The sequence below is a fragment of the Nannospalax galili genome, unplaced genomic scaffold, assembly GCF_000622305.1.
Source record: "Nannospalax galili isolate Female #2095 unplaced genomic scaffold, S.galili_v1.0 scaffold281, whole genome shotgun sequence".
NCBI classification, from domain to species: Eukaryota; Metazoa; Chordata; class Mammalia; order Rodentia; family Spalacidae; genus Nannospalax; species Nannospalax galili.
This window is the reverse complement of record NW_008349068.1, coordinates 2,392,500-2,411,511: the sequence shown is the minus strand read 5'-3', so window position 1 is coordinate 2,411,511 and position 19,012 is coordinate 2,392,500. Positions and strand designations below refer to the sequence as shown.

The following is a 19,012-nucleotide window of genomic DNA, read 5'->3' as shown; positions in this document are numbered from 1 at the left end:
AGACATCCCCATACAAATACAGGAAGCACATAGAACACCAAATAGACAGGATCAGAAAAGAAACTCCCCACGACATATTATAGTAAAAACACTAAATGTACAGAACAAGGAGAGAATACTGAAAGCAGCAAAAGAAAAACAAATCACATACAAAGGAAAGCCCATCAGAATTACAGCTGACTTACCAATGGAAACTATGAAAACCAGAAGAGCCTGAACCATGGTATTTCCAGTTCTACATGATAATGGATGTCAACCCAGAATACTTTACCCAGCAAAAATGTCTATTATAGTTGAGGGGGAAAGAAAAATCTTCCATGACAAAAAGCCTGAAAGAATACACATCCACAAAAACCAACCCTTCAAAGGATACTTGAAGTAATACAGAAAGCAGAAAGAGAAACAACTATACCCCAGGGGCAATGAAAGAAAATAAAGGTATAATTGAGGAAACACAAAATTAGACAGAGAACACTCTAATACCCAAACCAGGCAAAGACACAACCAAAAAAGAAGAGAATAGACCCATATCCTTAATGAACATAGATGCAGAAATTCTCAACAATATATTTGCAAACTGCATACAGATGTACATCGAAAAATCATTCACCATGATCAAGTTGGCTTTATTCTAGAGATGCAGGACTAGTTCAATATACGCAACTCAATAAACATCATTAATCATATAAATGGACTCAAAGACAAAAACCACATTGGATGCAGAAAAGGCTTTTGACAAAATTCAACATGCATTTATGTTCAAAGTCCTAGAGGGAATTGGACTGGAGGGAACATACCTCAACATAATTAAAGCTATATACAAGAAACTCACAGCCAATATCATTCTAAATGGAGAAAAACTGGAAGCATTCCCATTAAAATTAGGAACCAGACAAGGATATCCACTATCTCCACTCCTTTTCAACATAGTAAACTCTTGCTAGAGCAATAAGACAGGAGAAGTAAATCAAAGATGTACTAATTGGAAAAGAAAAGGTCAAACTATCACTTTTTGCAGATGATGTGGTACTATACCTAAGAGATCCCAAAAATTCCACCAGAAAACTCCTAGAACTGATCAACACTTTCAGTATAGTGGTAGGTTATAAAATCAATCTACAAAAATCAGTAGCCTTTCTAGATACCAATAACAAGAAATTGGACAAAGAATACAAGGAAATACTCCCATTCATAATTGCTGCCCCCCCAATAAAATATCTTGGAATAAATCTGACCAAAGACACCAAAGATCTCGACAATGAAAATTTTAAATCATTAAAGAATGAGATTGAGGAGGACACCAGGAGATGGAAGGACCTTCCATGCTCATGGATTAGAAGAATTAATATTGTGAAAACGACCATCCTACCAAAAGCAATATATAGATTCAATGCAATCCCAATAAAAATCCTCATGACATACTTCACAGAATTAGAAAAAAAAATCCTTAAATTCATATGGAAGCACAAAAGACCCCAGATAGCCAAAGCAAACCTGAGCCCAAAGAGCAATGCTGGGGGGATTACTATACCAAATCTCAAAGTATACTACAGAGGTATAGTCTTATAAACAGCATGGTACTTGCACAAAAATAGACATACAAATCAATGGAACATCATTTAAGATCCAAACCTGAGTACCCACAATTTCAGTCACCTGATATTTGGCAAAGGTGCCAAGAACACACAGTGGAGGAAAGACAGCATCTTCAACAAATGGTGCTGGCAAAACTAGATCTCCACCTGTAGAAGAATGAAACTAGATCCTTATCTTTCACCTTGCACAAAAGTCACCTCCAAATGGATCAAAGACCTCAGTGTGAAACTGGAAACCCTGAAACTATTAGAAGAAGATATTGGCAGTAACTTACAAGATTTAGGCGTAGGAAAGGATTTTCTAAATTGGACAGAAATTGCTCAGGAATTAAGGTCAACAATCAACAAGTGGGACCTCATTAAACTAAAAAGATTCTATACAGCATAAGAAACTATCAAGAAACTGAAGAGAAAACCCACAGAATTGGAAAAAATCTTCACCAATGACACGTTCGACAGGGGTTTAACATCCAGAATATATAAAGAACTCAAAATACAAAGAATTGAGAAAGCAAAGTACCCAATTAAAAGATCTAAACAGAGAGTTCTCAAATGAAGAAATAAAGATGGCTAAGAAACATCTCAAGTGTTCAACATCATTAGTCATTAGGGAAATGCAAATTAAAACCACCCTAAGGTACATCTTACCCCAATCAGACTGGTTAGGATCAAGAGAACAAATGATACCAAATGCTGGCGAGAATATGGAGAAAGGGGAACACTCATTTGCTGCTGGTGGGATTCCAAACTTGTGCAACCTCTATGGATAACAGTGTAGAGAACTCTTAAAAAAATTAAAGATGAACCTACCATATGACCCAATTATATCACTTCTTGGCATATACCCACAGGACTCATCGTATTGTAGAGACACTTGTACATCCATGTTTGTTGCTGCTCTTTTCACAGTAGCTAAGAGATGGAAGCAACCTAAGTGTCCCTCAATAGACACGTGGTTAAAAAATGTGGTATATTTACATAGTGGAGTTCTATTCAGCAGTAAAGAAAGATGAAATAATGAAATTTGCAGGTAAATGGATGGATCTAGAAACTGTTATACTAAGTTAAGTAACACAGACTCAGAAAAACAAACGACACATGTTCTCCCTCATATGTGGATCCTAGCACCAAATCCTTTTAAATTCCAGGTCTCTTTAATAAGATGATGCTGTACAGAAGTCCCTTCTGCATGAAATATCTACCATCGTCACTTCACTTCAGCCTGATCGCTAAACATTGTCATAATTGGGCTTGTTGATGGTTAAAGGAGGGCCAAGCAGGGTCATTGGACCTCACCACATTATCCAGCTCTTCCCAGCTAACTGAATGTAATTTGACCCTAATCACACATGGCCTCCTGGATTTGGGGAGGGATAAAGTATACAAATGGGGAAGCCTAGGAAGAGAATGCATGACGCATGCTGGGTAAAGGCTTTCCAGTGTACATATGCTCAGGTCATACATACACCTCAGCAACCCCTCAGTTATTCAGTAAGTAACCTCAATAAATTCATTGGTTCCCCAGTAAAACTTTAATCAAACATTGGCTGGACACTGGAAACTTGAAATGGAATAAGCATTGCATAGTACCCCTAGGATAGAAGTCCACAACAGATGGAAAATTTATTTGTTAAAGATATTGTGTCTCATAAATATTTTAAAAAAGAAAGAAAATGAGAATGTAAAAGATGTTAAAAGGATATGGGAATGGAGACATTTTCTAAAATAGAAAAAATAAGAAAGCCTAAGCAAGTGATGAAGGTCTGTTTAGGTTTGTTATGATATATAAAGGATGAGACAAAAATAATATACACATAATCTTAAAATGTCTATGGTCATAGTTTAGTCAACTAGTTTAAAGAACAAAATATATATCGAGTTGAGTTTATCTGAGAATATTTGGGTTTTTTTCCCCAAGCCTTATCTACATAGCACATGATAATTAAAAGTACCAGGCTAGTGGAACTAACATTATTGGATGTTTAACAGATATAGTTTGAGGGCTATACTAATATGGTCAGAGGGACTTAAAGGACAGTTTTTGCCCCTTGCCTTCCAAGGTCGACTAAGTTCCAGAGGGCTATGGAACATTTCTCAAAATATACTGTAACTGTGGTGAGTCACCTGTCCTCTTGTTCAGGGAGGCCATGGAGACCCCACAGGATGGACTTGAACCAGTGTCCAGTCTACAAAGAGGAGGGTTAACTCAGAGGAAACATCTCCTTCATGTTTCCAAGTGAAGCCAGACATGGTCAAGCAGGACCTTTGACTTATCTTCACAAAGATGGAACTGGTAAAAGAAAGGAGCCAGGAGCTCCTCCCAAGCCCATGTGACCCCTGAAGAACAAAAGATCCTCAAATGACCTTAAGTATAAAAACGAATTGATTTATTTGGGCCAACTGTATGGTCTTAAACACCCAAGAGGAAAGTATAACCAAAGAGTAAAGTTATCAGTATATTTCTTTAAGAGTTCAAGGGGTTATACACTTCCGAGACATTAGGCTTAAGTCTATATAAAAAGTTATTTAGACAATCATTTCTCATTGATGATTTTGTTCCTAACCAGAAAGTGCTGCTCAGATGTAAGACTTCAAATCTTGGTCTTCAATACTGTAGTGCCTGCCTGTAGCTAAGGGAGACAACCAGCTGTTGGATAAAATGATGGATAAATTTGTTTTCTCCGTTATCTAGAAGCCTTTGAGAGGGAACTGACACTGATTCTAACCACTCCAACAGCTATCAAAATACCTGAGAGCAAATCCTGAATCCATCACTCTAGAGTCCAGCCTTGGAAGACAAAAGAAAAATGAGGAGGAACCCAATAGGGGGATGCTTTTGAAAGCCCTTGTCAAGAAATTCCAATGGACTCTCATACGAGCATTTGAAAATTGCCATTCTGACTTTTTTCTAGCTCCCCATCTAGAACTTGTAATGCTAATTACTCTTGCCTTTACTTCTCCTTCACATCTCCTATTCACAATTCAAAGACTTTCTTTTCATCCTTGAGATAAGAGTTATGCAATTTGGGAGTCTTTTAGATAGGCCCTCTGAAGGGGTACTCCAATTGTCTCACCCTGTGTTTCCATTCAGCATGCCAGAAGCCAGAGTGGTCTGCATCCTGATTCCCTATTTGTAATTTGGGTAATGTGCTGGATAGCTTTAGTGTCAACTTGACACACCTGGGTTGAGGGAGCCTCAATTGGGGAATTTCCTCTATTGGACTGGCCTGTGGACATGTCTGAGTGGCATCTTCTTGATGAGTGATGTGGGAGAGCCCAGCCCACTGTGGGTGGTGCCACGCCTGGGCAGGTGGGCCTGTGTTGCATAAGAAAGCAAGCTGAGCAGAGGCCAGGGGAGCAAGCCAGTAAGCATTGTTCTTCCATGGTCTGTGCTCCAGTTCCTGCTTCCAGATTCCTTCCCTGAGTTCCTACCTTGGGCTCCCTGATGAACTGCGACCTGGGAGTTGTAAGCTGAATAAACCCTTTCCTCCCCAAGTTGGTAGTGGTCAGAGTATTTTGTCACAGCAGTGAAGAACAAACTAAGACAGGTAACCTCTTCAGAGAACTGGTGTGATAAGAGTAGGAGGTAGGAATTGGCTAGGCAGTTAGGGTAAAAAGATCCCAAAGAAAAGTAGCCAGTTTATTGGCTAAAACTCACAATGTCCTTAGGCCTCTTAACCTATTCTGTTCCAAAGGCCAAAAATGTCCAAAATATTTGGCAGCTTTTATCTAATCCTTAAGAGATTTTTGGGTTACCTCTTCAGAAGGGGGAATGTTAGAATAGCCAAAAGCCCCATAAAAAAATTAAAGGAGAATAAAGAATACATAAAATTATCAGAAAAAAAGTGATGGGGAGAAATGGGAGGAGTTGGAGGGAGTGGCCATGGATTTGATCAGAACACTTTATATGCATGTATGAAATTCTCAATAAAGTATTTATTTAAAAAAAAATGCTGGATGCAGAAGAGGATCATTTGTCTACCTACATTTTTTAGTAAAGTTCTCATATCTCATGAAGAAAATGGGAGAAAATAGTGAGCAATTAATGTTTGAATTGGGACATGCTTCACAACTTCATTTATCTTGATATTTTCTGAAAAGCAGAATAAAGGTATTAAATAAGTGAACACCAAATTTAAAGAAATTATAACATTCTTATTTGCATAAAGAAAATACCTCAATGCTGCCTTAGTTCTCGGCAGCACTAGTAGCTCTGTCTGTTCACCATTCATAACTTCTCTGTTTTCCACGTTCTGTATGGAATCCTGTAATGAAACAAAGCCATAAGCATGTAGATGCTGTGCATATAGAATTGAAGATTTGAACAAAATGTTTTCAACCCGAGAAAGTAAATAGTTTTATTCTGGATAGAGACAGTGTGCTCCAATTTCCTTTAAGACCGGTAACAGGTGTTAATCTTTTCAATGCTTTCAATGTGCTTTCCTCTCCCACTTGGTTTCTGAAATGCTCAAATGTTCCATTTGCACAAGGCAATATGTTAAGAGCTGTGGAATACATCATTTAACTTCCTGCTACTCAACCTTAGGTTTGTGGATTGTATTTTAACTCCGCATGGAAAAGAATACTAAAAGGAAATCTCCAGGTCTTGCTTCTACCTCCCCAGGACACTAAAATACAAAGAAAGCAAGTCCATGGAAAAATGTTGCCTGGCTTCCAGGAGTGGTGGCTCCTGCCTGTAATCTTAGCACTCTGGAGATGGAGATGGGAAGATGGTGAGTTTGAGGCCAGCCTGGCATGTAATGTGAGTTCTAGGCAAATCCAAGGTAGAGTGAGACTCTGTCTCAACAAAACAGAACAAAATAACACTACCTCCAAGACATTTGTGCAGGAATAGTGCAGGAAGGAAAATTCTTGCTACCCATTACCATAGAGAAATCGAATTGATCACTTAATTTCTGAAGTTGGAAACATACTTCCTTAACAGAGATGGCAAGAATATCAGAGACCGATTCCATGGTGGGATCACTTTTTGGTGTATGATGGTGGTGAAGTGGAATGGATACCCCTAGAGAAGTAGAGGGAAGGCAGATTCTGCAAAGCATGCTTAATGTCAGTTCTTCTTTATGTAAGACATTAGTTTTCTGTTTGGCTGTGGAACTGTTCCTTATTAGAATGAGGCTGTGGACACTCCTCCCATTAGAATCAGTTATAAGTAATGCGATTCATGGACTCTTGATTTCACTGTAGCAACAAACCACTTGGAAAAGACCTGTTGTCCAAACCCTCTCCTATGAAAGATATTTATGTCTCTAAAATGCAGTATTTCAACAAATGAAAGAAAGCACATGAACTAAGGCGTAAGTGAATTGGTTAGTATCTTGAAGAAAACAACACAGGGCTGCAAATGAAGCATGTTCATATACTAAACTGACTTTTTAAAAGTCGCCCATGCTTTAGATGGGTAGCCACATTGCAAATTGCTGTGTTTGTGAAAGACGTCTACACTAGATATTTTTTTAAGTTCATTTTCTTTCTCTCCACATGGCTCAATAAAAGGAAGAAAATCTATAAGGTTAAAGAAAACAGTAGTTTAGGGTAACAAAGCCTAATAAAGATAAATGTCTGAAAGTTTCTGAATATTCCTATTATTATGAAGCACTTGATAAGTTCTTACAGAGCAAACAAGGTAAGACAAGGCAATTTACAAAAATACTTTGGAAATTAACAAAATGTTTGAAGCTATGACAACTATACTCGTCAAGATATTTGGTAAATGCATTAATGCCAAAATCATTAACTTTTCGTCTATCTTGCACAGAAAACCTTGAGTCTGATCCTCAGAGAGAGCCAGAATTCATTGTGTTAGTTTTTAAAAGCTGTAAAGTATCCAAAAACTTTATGGATTACAAAATAAGCATAATATTTCTTCTAGTTTCTGAGAACCAGGGACTTAGAAGTGACTTGGCTCGGCAGTTCTGGGGTGTGACTTCTTAGGAGGTTACAGTTGAGATGTACATTGGTTTGAAGCTACCCCAGCAGGGGTGCCCAACATTTTGACATTGCAACATGACATGAATCATCTGTGGATACGATGGGCCACGTTCCTTTCTTCTAGGTTTTCAATGCTGTTCCACTTATTGACACCCATCCTTATGGTACCACATTTCAGACTGCCTTAGCTTTGCATTCAGTTTTGAAATCATGTGTAGCTCCTCCAAATTAGTTTTTTTTTTCCATGCTGCTTCATTATTCTGGGCCTCTTACATGTCTACATTGATTTTAGAACCAACTTGTCAATTTCCACCAACACGGAGGTTTTGATAGATATTACATTGAATTTATACACCATAATGCCATTATAATGACATAAAGTCCTTCAATGCATAAACACTTAACAGTGGCAGTTAATTAAAACAAATATTGCTTTTCATTTTCAAACTTTACTTAGATATACACAACCAGGATGCTCAGGCAAATAAAACTGAGTATTTATTATAAAGCTTTAACTATTTCTGCCTCTCTGCTTGTAATTCCATGTGGAATATTCTCATTGTTCCCTAACTAGGGCAAGAAAATGATATACTTTCTGGCTCTAATAAACTTTACTCAAGGTTAAGAAGAATTTTCCATCTAGTTCTAGTTAGATGACAAGTAAAGAGTCTATTTACACCAACAATATACTTGAAGCACTATATATTTGGAAATGTCAATTACAATTTGAAAGCAATATTGGATCAATTGGAATGTGATAATCTGCTCAAGAGTAATCCTGGGCTGACTACACTTTGAGAGCAATCATGCCAATAACTACACACTTAAAAGAGAACACACATGAGGCTGGAAAGATGGCTCAGCAGTTAAGAGCACTTGCTGCTCTTATAGAGGTCCCCAATTCAGTTCTCAGCACCCAAGTCCTGTGGTGGCTCATGACCACCTGTTAACTCTGGCTCCAGGGGATTCATTTCCCTCTTTTAGACTCCATGGACACCTATACTCACATGTGCACATTCTCACATGCAGATACACAAATACACATTTAAAATAAAATAAATCCTTTTAAAAAGGGAACATACAGTTATAGGTTTTATGTCTTAAACAGTAGTTCCAATATTTTAAAAGCAGCATCAAAAACTCTTTGCCTTGCTACAATTGCCATAAAGAGACAGAAACTAGATCATCTCAGCTAATAGGCAGTGTTAGTCACTTGACAAAATCCTTTCAGAATATTGCAGTAAGAGAATCCTTTACCATTCTCTAGGGATGAGGCAGGTAGGCCCATGCTAGGGGCACTCCACAAAGGTAAAAAAAAAAAAAAGACAACTCCGAATTGACTGTGGTAACACTCAATCATTACAGTACTTCACAACTTAGGCCAAGGGCAACTCAACTCTTAGCAGTTCCCTCAAACTTCAAAATTATCAACGTGCAGTGATTTAAGCACACTCCAGTTTTGCCTTCACTAAATTATGTGATGAAGTGAAGAGCCATGAACTCACACCTATCTAAAAATGAAAATGAGTTTTTTTTTCTTCGTAACTTATTTAAATAACTTTGGGAAAAATCTGTAAAATCATGACTTTTAAATTTGGAAGGAGGGGCAAAAATAACTCTGATTATGAAGAACAGAAAGGTCTGTATAACTGGTGCTAAACAGCTTCTATATCTCTTCAACTTTAGGTTGGAGAAATATTAATTATGTGATTTAAAATTCCTAAACTTGCCTCTAGAAATAGAAGCACAATGTTTTGGAAGGTCTATATTTAATTTTGTTAATAAAATTATTGCAATTCCTATTTTTAGTGCTATATTAAAATGGAGGGTGAAGATGAGCTGCAAAGAACATAGGGTGAGAGGTTTAAGATCTGCCTTCTGCTTGAGCCACATTGCTACCCTTTGCTCCAGACAACACTGAATGGATCACGTCTTGTCACTTTCAAAGGCTTGTCCTCTGCCTCTTCTATCAGATCAGACAGCATATATGTTGCTCTCACAAAAGACAAGCTTAATTACTACATTTTTAAAAGAGTGAACATTTTTAGCAACACTTTCAGGATCACGGGAGCATTACTGACAGCCGGAATGCACTGGATTTAAACAGCACTGTACTATTTTTAGCCTTAAAATCAACACTTACATAAATATTCCCAAACCAATTAGCAACAGCTGGAAAGTAAAGGTGTTTACATTTCGTTAGCACTAACTACAGCCAGTGCTCACAGGCTGCCAGGGAGCGGCCGGGCTCCAGGAGGGCAGCTTCTTCTCAGGGGTCAGAGAAGGGTTGGCACCCAGCTATCATTTCCAATTTCAGAAGAAGTCACTGATTTCATAGAGGAAAGTGTATTATTCATCACAGAGAACCATGAAGTTATACATCTCTAAAGAAATTCAACCCTATTTTTGAAGAAGAAGAAGAAGAAGAAGAAGAAGAAGAAGAAGAAGAGCAAGTATAGCTTCATATCACTATATCGATTACTACATGACACTCTGATGCTGGGGTCACAGAAGTAAATTTCTGGTAACACCCAGTCTAGTCAGCAGATCCTGGGGACACTTTCTTTAGAAGAAGAAGAAGAAGAAGAAGAAGAAGAAGAAGAAGAAGAAAAAAAAAACCAATTGGAAGAAATTGTTATCATGTATCTCTGGCAATAAGTGGAAAACAAAATTAAGAACAGTTTTATAATTTGGTTTCTCATTTCTGAGATGAGAACTAAAGTAGATTTATTCTTTAAACACAGATGCTTCCTTTTGCTTACAGGTAGAGGATCTATAGCCCAGCCAACCACCCCCACAAGCATTTTTAACCACCTACCTACAAAATTTTAACTACAAATGAGTTATGTTTCAAAAGCTCAAGCACATTGTGAAACAAGATTTGCATTCTGAAAAGTCAACTACAAGTTTCTTTTGAAATTGCACATGAATTTTAGAATGAGAGTAATGGAAACATTCAACAGAGAAGATTTGAACTGGCAGCTAGGCGCCTGTTGCTCATATATAAACATCATGTAAATTTTAAAATTAAAATTCTGGGCATAATTTCAGAATATTTGTTTTTACTTTTTTGAACAAAAATATCTTGCTAAAGTAAAAACAAACTGCATTTTCTATGCACACATATGAAATTAACATGCATTTTAGTAGTCAGGAACTGTTATTCAAACTCTACTAATATATATTCTTCATGCTGCGGGCAGTGCCTTGCTATGAGAAATCTCTGTTGACTTTATGAAACCATCCAAAAATATTTCAGTCTTAGCAATTTAACGTGCTTAGAATTTACTAAGCATACATTATTATATTTTATATCTGTGTATCTAGAAGTTAAGAAAACAATTTCTTAAGTTATCTATTAAGCATATATATATATATATATATCACTTTTTATCTTTTTCACCATTCAAGAATTTCATACATGTATGGTGTGTTTTTATCAAGCCCACCTCTCATCCTCTATTCTCAAGAAAACATTTTATTCTCCTTTATCTTACCATAACAGTGATTCTTAAGCTTTGGCAAGGATCAGACCCATCCAAAGCCTTGTGAATACATGGACACATTCAAGAGAAAAAAAGACTCGACTTGTCCAAGATGAAAGTGAGGGTAAAGAAAGAATGATACATAAGACCTTTGCCTTCTAAAATTTAGATTGACATTTGACTGCAAACACATTAGCCATATCTACCCTGTAATGCTTAGTTACCGATTTAGGCAAATGGTGTAAGGAAAAGATACCATACTATGAAACATTTAAGACATTCTTAGAGAAAACTATTAGGTCTTTAAAAATTGTAATTATTCATTATTGTAATTATATTCATTATTGTACTAATTGCATCCTCTCCATTTTCTCATTTTGTTTAGTCTAAACCCCCAGTTAATGGGATGGTACCCTAGAAATGCCCTATAAACATATCCAGAGGAGTGTCTCCTAGGTGATTCTAAATTCAGTGAAGTTGATAATGAAGATTAACCATCACAATGAGAGAAGACCAAGGTACAGTATTGGAATGAAGCTCTGGTCTCAAAAAAAGAAGACAAACTTCCAGTCTAAGCTCCATAGATGTTGGCCAGACATAGTGACCAGGCATAGAACATCCTCACCCTCATTTTCCTCATCTGTGAAATGGGAATAAGAGGATTCCTAAGAGTCATTTCAAGTCTAAAATATCTTAGTGAATTGTGCGGTGAAGCAACAAGAAACAGGAGGAAAACAAACCTTAGCTGAAGAAACATAGATATAAAAATGCATTTAAATAAATATTTTCTTGAAAAGTGTTCCTTGAGAAGTGAACTCTCTTGTGGATCTGGTTCTTTATTCTCTTAACATACTTATTTCTATGCAACTTTTATGAACAAATAAATGGCATAAAGAACACTTGAATTAAAACTAAATCTTTATCCTGATTTCTTAATTTTCTATTTTCCTATAATCTTTTCTTGATTATTTCTTTCCTGCTCACTGCTAATAATCAGCACAGTTAGGGCTCATTATAAACAGTTACCAGAAATCTAAATTAGATTTGAGAAGAAAAATGAAATTTAAAAAACAAAATTCTTAAATATGCATACTACTTACATATTTTTCCTGCTGAGTTTGTTGTTTGGTTAATCTGTATTTGGTTTTTGTTGTCTGTTACAGGTAAAGATTTAGGAAGTGATCGTCAACCTAATATCATGTATCAAAACATAGTTGTGATCTATCATTGGGAGAGAGGTCCCAAATTCTGCTTTGCATCTGAGTGCACTAGGCATGTTTTAATCAATCTCATCCAGGTATCAAAAATTAAAACCATTATTGATGTCAAGGTCAGCATCTTATCTGCTCTGTCAGTCTTTTAACAGAAAGCCAACACCAAATGGTCCTGTGGCTCTTCATTCACAGGTATTCAAGCAATGCTGCTCTGAAGCTTCCAGAGTTGGAGAAATTCAGAAGTTCTCTTAATGATTAGAAAGAAATTTCTTACTCAAACACACTTTCAGAAGGAGAAAACAATACATATGTATGTATGTATGTATGTATGTGTATATATGTATATATATATATGTAGAACTGAGACAGACATGTTCAATTTCACCATTTCCATTGAGCAGATTCTATTCATCAATCTGGTTTTGACATACTTCTCCAAGCTTTTCTATATCATTAAATGCACAGAAACGTTTGCTTGCTTCCAATGCTCAGATGAGCAAAGATAATGTTGCTTATTGCTGAAAAGTAATGATGTTGAACAGTACAGCCCCTCCCACAAGGTCTGCTTTAGTTCATGTTCATATGACCACCATACAATACATGATCGGGGGTGGGGGGGAAGCACCAGTTCCTCTTTCACTTAATCTGTCCTTTTACACTGCACTGTATTCTCAAATATTTCAAGTCCTGGCATGTCAAAACAGACAATTTGATGACCCCAGGACTTCACTTGTAATTATACATCATCACCTAAAATTGGTGAGTGTTGAAAGTCTTGAAGAAGAATTCAATAATTACAAAAAAACATCTGGATTAATAACTTTCATTTTGCTGAGTGAAATATATTTCAAACAAGTTTGGCTTTAGTAAAAGGATCATATACTTTGGAGCAAAGCTACACAAAGTCAAGGTCTGCTTAAGAGAACAAGGATAAAAGGAGACATCATTAAGGGAATTCTTTTCATCTGCATACTCTTTACACAGGCACAGACTCACTTTCCAGCTGGCCTCCCTATGGCAATCTTCACTCTGAAAATCTGCTACCCCAAATTGTGAATCTAAAGAGCAGTTCCATAACTGCTTCAGCAAAGAAGAAAAGGGAATGGAAAGGAGAAGAGGAGGAGGAGGAGGAAAAAGAGGAAGAGGAGGAGGAGGAGGAGGAGGAAGAAGAGGAGGAAGAAGAGGAGAAATGATATGCAAATATATATGTGTACTTAGTCTCGTAGGATTTTTTTTTTAATTTGCATCTCTAAGAAATCAAAAGTGTATTTTGGAAAAAGCCATATAATTATTATATATAATTGAATTTAAAACATCTTAGTTCATAAATAAAGATAAAGATATTCAAAGTATATTCCTGGAACCAACCAAATTCAGTAAACATTTTACTCTCTTTTCATGCGGTCCCAGGATGCCCCGCCCTGTCTCATGTACTAGGTCCTCTCTGGTGGCCTCATGGGTCTTTCCACATATCATCCTCTCCTTCACTTTGCTGTTCTTGCATTTCATTTCCTGCCCATTATTGGAAGCCTCTGAAAAATAAAAATACAATTTGGAGCAGGACATTTCTCAGATAATCAAGATGCACTTGAAGCAACCCTCAGAATGGTACATGTGAAATGAGAAAGAGCAGGTAATAGTTCGCACAGCACCTGCAGGGGTGGAAGAAGTGGCGTGGCCCAAGTTGCCAGGCCACCCTGGGTTCTTACGACATGTGCATAGAGAGCCTGAGATGAGGTGCAGAGCCCTGAACTGCTGAGCAAAAACATCTGTAGTCATGGGTAGCAGTCAAATGAAGGGTTTGTTTTCCTACCTAAAGCATGCAAAAATAAATCCAACAAGGAGTAGGGAGAGATGCTGTAAAAGTAGCTAGAAATGAGACCAGACTGCACTGTAATCACATGAAGAAACCAACATGCATCCGAATTTAAATAGAAATGCCTGCTATACTTACTTACTTACTAACTTACTTATTTTTTATACTGTGGGTTAAACTTAGGGTGTCACGAGAGACAAGTACTCTACCACTGAAGTATAGCCCTAGGTCTATACTACTTTAAAATCTTTACACTGTTGGAGAAGACAACACTGAACCATTCGAAAGATCTCATAGCTGAATTATTCATAGCTTTTCAGCTCATGGGAAGTAAGTTTTTAAATGTTTTGTTCATGGATATGAAACAGAATTTAGAAAAGTGCCTAACATGAAGTCTACACCCACATCTAGCAACACCAGCTATCTAGACCTTTTGGTTTTCTTGGTAAACACCCATTCATTCTTCTACTCTTCCCTTCACTTGGGATTTTCCTCCCTAAGCATTCTGCACAGGCCTGTGTCCATCCTCAAGGGCACCCCAAGCTCTGTGTAGCACTGACCACAGGAAAGGCAATAATATCCTTAATGGTTTCTCTTCCTTGCTTCATTCTGAGATCCTTGAAGTAGGAAATATGTCTCATCTGTCTTTGTATCTCTGTCACTTGGCACACATCTGAAGTACAAAAAATATTCCACTTCAGAGGTGCATTGACTTGGTTAGAAATCTTTTTCCTTAAAGACTCCTAGGTAACTTTAAATTGAAGTATTTATGATGTGTATAGCACTAGAGTAGACTCTGTGCAGAGTATTATGCTAGACTATATAGGAAGGATTCAGATATGAATGTGTCATTGCCTTTGCATTCAAAGCTGCAGGTTAGCTGGCACCATTGCCAGAGGCACTGTTGGCAAGAGTATTTAAAGTAAAATTGAAAGCTAATCTTTTTTATAGATTGAAATAAAGAGAGTGTACTTATTTGTACCTGGCTGGTTATGTTTCTTTATATATGCTTTTATATTTTATTTATTATAATGCTATTTACAATGACTTTCACTATTTATGAAAATGTATTTAAAGTAATATTTAAAACCATCTACATCCCATAGTTGCTAGAAACCTACATTGAGCAGACTCCTACCAAATGGGAAAGGAACCCACCATATTGCAATCTCCTAATCTGGAACCTCCCAACAGAAGATTGTGGATCAGGGTGGGGACAATTGGCTGTAGGCACACTGGGGCCAAGCCTCCCCGCCCCCCACCCCCACAGCAGCAAAGCTCATTTTGAGTTTCTTATCCAACATTTGTCTCTACTTCCAATGATCTCATCTCAGGATACTCGATCATGGTGGGTCAAGGTAAAAACCCTGGAATGAACTGTCCTTTGCCTTTCCTTCTCCCCATTGAGGATCTCCTTTTACTTCTGTGTCATCTCAGCTCCAGACTGACTCCAGACTCTACTTCAACACTGTTCTCAAGAATTCTAAAAAGCTCTCATAAGCTCAAGAATCTTTTCAAGGATTCTCTTGTCTCTTGATTCCAGTGAAAACTGACTTATTCCAGTCCAACCACATCTTCGGCAGCAGTGTGAGGTAGGCTCATTTTCTCAGGCTGCCACCTGCCCTTGAAACCCTTGCTCTCCTCCTATGGAGTCTCCTGCCGACTCCAAATTGGTTCCCGTTTCCCGTCATATTTCTTTCTTCTCTAGGCCTTGTCTCACATCACACTAATGACCCCCACTTCTATAGCTATCTAAAGACCTGACCCTAATACCTTCTTTTTCTAGTGGTCCTCTAGTTTAGAAACAGTAGCCAAAAGCAAAATCAATCACAGGAAATCAAGGCAGGGACTCCTGAGCAAACCCTCAATGTGGCAACAGTGACTCTCCTCCCAATGAAGACATGTGTATGCACACATAGGGTTCTGTATACAATTGCAGGGCTTACCATTACACAAATATTGATTAGGATTCCAAGATTAAGAAGAGATACTTAACTGCCAATCCAATCCTATATCTTTGACAAAATGATAACAAATTTGTGGCATTGAAATGACAATAAATTTTTTCACAAACAGTTGTGCAGAGTGATTGCAACATGGGGCCATAAGGGAGCAGGGCAAGTGGTGGATGATACAAACAAATGGCCTGCCTGAATGGACATAAGGAAGGAATTCTGATGATCACATTGCTCATCTGCTTGTCACAACTGCCAATCAGGGAAGAAGCAGAGTATAAATACCTCTTCAAAATCTCTCAGCCCCAGTATATAACTCCTGCACAGATACCTCCTAGTATAAGTCATATTGCATGGTGGCAAAATTACAAAACATCCCATGCTCTGGCCCTCATGCTTACATTTAGTAGATACAAATTTCAAAGTAAATCTGTGGATACCTGTTCCTCATCACTCCATTTGTTGGTTACTTTGGTTTTGACAAACTTTGGCCTCCAATGCTTAAATCTCTCCCTATACCCATGTCCAGGCAATACTAGAAGCATGCAGCAAAAAGTAGACTCTAATTGGATTTCTTAATTCACATTTCTTTGACATGCTTCAATCAGACAATGAGGATTTAATTCAAATGTCTTTTCTAGAGGAATCCTTGAATTTCATCTAGAGTCACTAGGCGGGCACCATTAGTAGGCAATTCTGTAGGTGAAGAAATTTAAGCAATGAGTGACATGAGATGTAATATACAGCATCATGTGGAACTTTCCCAAACTACTGAGTCAATCTCCTCATCTTCTCTTCCAAAAGTCTTCAGAAACAGTATCAGCATGGCTTCCAGGTCATGAATTACAACAAAAGCAAGCCATGCCAAAGCACCTCAGGTTGTCAGCTTGAGTTTTATCAGCTTGGTATTCATAATGCATACTCATTTTTAAAGGTGTGTGTGTGTGTGTGTGTGTGTGTAGGGATGTGTGCACATGAATGCAGGTACTCTCAGAGGAGCCAAGAGGCATTGGGTTTCTTTGGAGCTAGAATTACAGGGGGTTGTGAGCTGCCTGATGTGTGTGCTGGGAACCAAATTTTGGTCCTCTAATCAGCGAGCCTTCTCTCTAGCCCTAGTGAATACTCATCTTTATTACATAAATGCATGAACAAATGAACCCACCAAGCCTGCCATCTGACTGTGAACCAAAGGTACTATTGCATTCCTATCGAAAAAGCATGGGCTAGTATATTGTTTTTAACTTCATGGAAAAATATCAAACACAAGAGAAATGATAAGTAGTCACTTAATTAAATGTCAGTTTGTTAAATTTTTAAGTAATAGAATGTTTCCTGAACTATATTTTAAGGAGTGAGAAAACAATAGCAAGTAATGGTTTAAAATACGAAGATGTTTTTCAGATCTCCAGAAGATCACTTACTCAGTGCTGTATGACACAGCAAAATAGGGTCTGAAATAAAATAAGTTTTTGTAACCCATACTTTTTTGGGTCTGAATGAAATACAGATTTAATTTATTTCAGTTCAGTTCAGTTTTAGCCACACCATGCCCCAGACGTAATCATGTATAATTAATGCTACCACCTCATAGTTTTAATGAACCCCCAGAGTTGCACATAAAAGTGCACGCCTTCAGACAGATTAGGACTTTTAAAGCAAGTGGTGATGTAATCCCTCCCTTCTCTTTTTATTACAAGGGAATTCTTCCACTGCAGTTCAGTGGACCCAGGTGATATACCTATATAACATATCACAAGAGATGTCATTTGTGAGGCAATCCCATCATTTTGGCATTTAATAGCTCTTCAGAGGGAATGGTAAGTAGGATGCAAAAATTATAATTTTATGTAATTAAATGTATTGGTTCACTATTTCTGGGTCTCCTGATCAATTATCAAATTATTAACATGACAATAAAGGAGCATGATTTTGGCTCATTCATGTGCATGTGTGCATGTAGATGTATATATGTATATGTCTGTAGGCACATATGTGCATATGTGTGCAGATGAGTGTGTAAGTCAGAAGACAACCTAAGCTATTGTTCCTCAGATGCTGTCCACCTTCTTTTTGAGGCAGGGTCTCTCACCGGCCAGGAACTCACCAAGTAGGTGGGGCTGACTGGATGGCAAGTTCCAGGGACCCATTTGCCTTTGTTTCCTTAGAACTGAGATTACAAACTCATGCCACCATGCTCAGCTTTGTTATTACATGGGTTCTAGGGATCAAAATAAGATCCTTGTGCATGCAAGGCAAGCACTTTACCGACTGAGCTACCTCTGTAGCCCACTTTTTACTCATTCTTGAGGAATGAAATACATGCCTACAGAAAGAGACAGAATTAAGACTCCAGTATACAGTCAATGAGAATTTGGGGTCTCAGATTAGCATTTGGCTGGAAAGGAGAAAGAAATACATGATGGCATGATGGTCAGTATACAGCAGTAGGCTAAAGTACTAATGCAGCAAAGGGAGCCAGGGATGCACTTTAGGTCTGCTTCCCTTTACCTTCCAAGTCAGCTGGCCAGACTGGGCCTACCAGTGTGGTACATGTTTTACATCTAGGCATAAGGATTCAGCACTCTGGCAAAAGAGGGTCCTGAGGTTTGCACTAATCTACAATATTTACATTATACAGTCAGCAGTGATTCATGCAAATCTGTATTTTGAGAAACAGAAAGACAAAAAATTAAAATAAAACCAAATGGGAAGAGTGCAAATCAGTACATCTTTTTATTGATATGATGTGAATTTGCTTCATCATGTCCTTGGATTTGGGCCTAAAAATTAGTAAAATTTGAGGGTTAATTTTTATTTAGCATAGGCTTCTCTTCCTGTGCTTTTTTCACCCAGTGGCAATGGCTAAACCAGGGCCTCATAAATGTTTGGCAAGTGCAAACGCTGTACAGCTGAGCTACACCTGCTGTCTCTTGTTCTATATTCTTTTTTTTTTTTTTTTTTGTCTTTTTGGGACAGGGTCTCCCTGTAGCCCCAG

General features: G+C 37.7%; 1 protein-coding gene across 3 annotated transcripts in view; it reads right to left on the bottom strand.

Annotated features, from left to right (window-relative positions):
* Positions 1-19,012, bottom strand: part of Pard3b (par-3 family cell polarity regulator beta) — a 1,142,550-nt gene that overhangs the window by 525,631 nt on the left and 597,907 nt on the right. For all 3 annotated transcript variants that reach the window (XM_017801393.2, XM_017801395.2, XM_029569916.1), the window contains exon 5: positions 5,772-5,860. In XM_017801393.2, the coding sequence (XP_017656882.1) occupies positions 5,772-5,860 (89 nt within the window). The remainder of the gene's footprint in view (positions 1-5,771; positions 5,861-19,012) is intronic.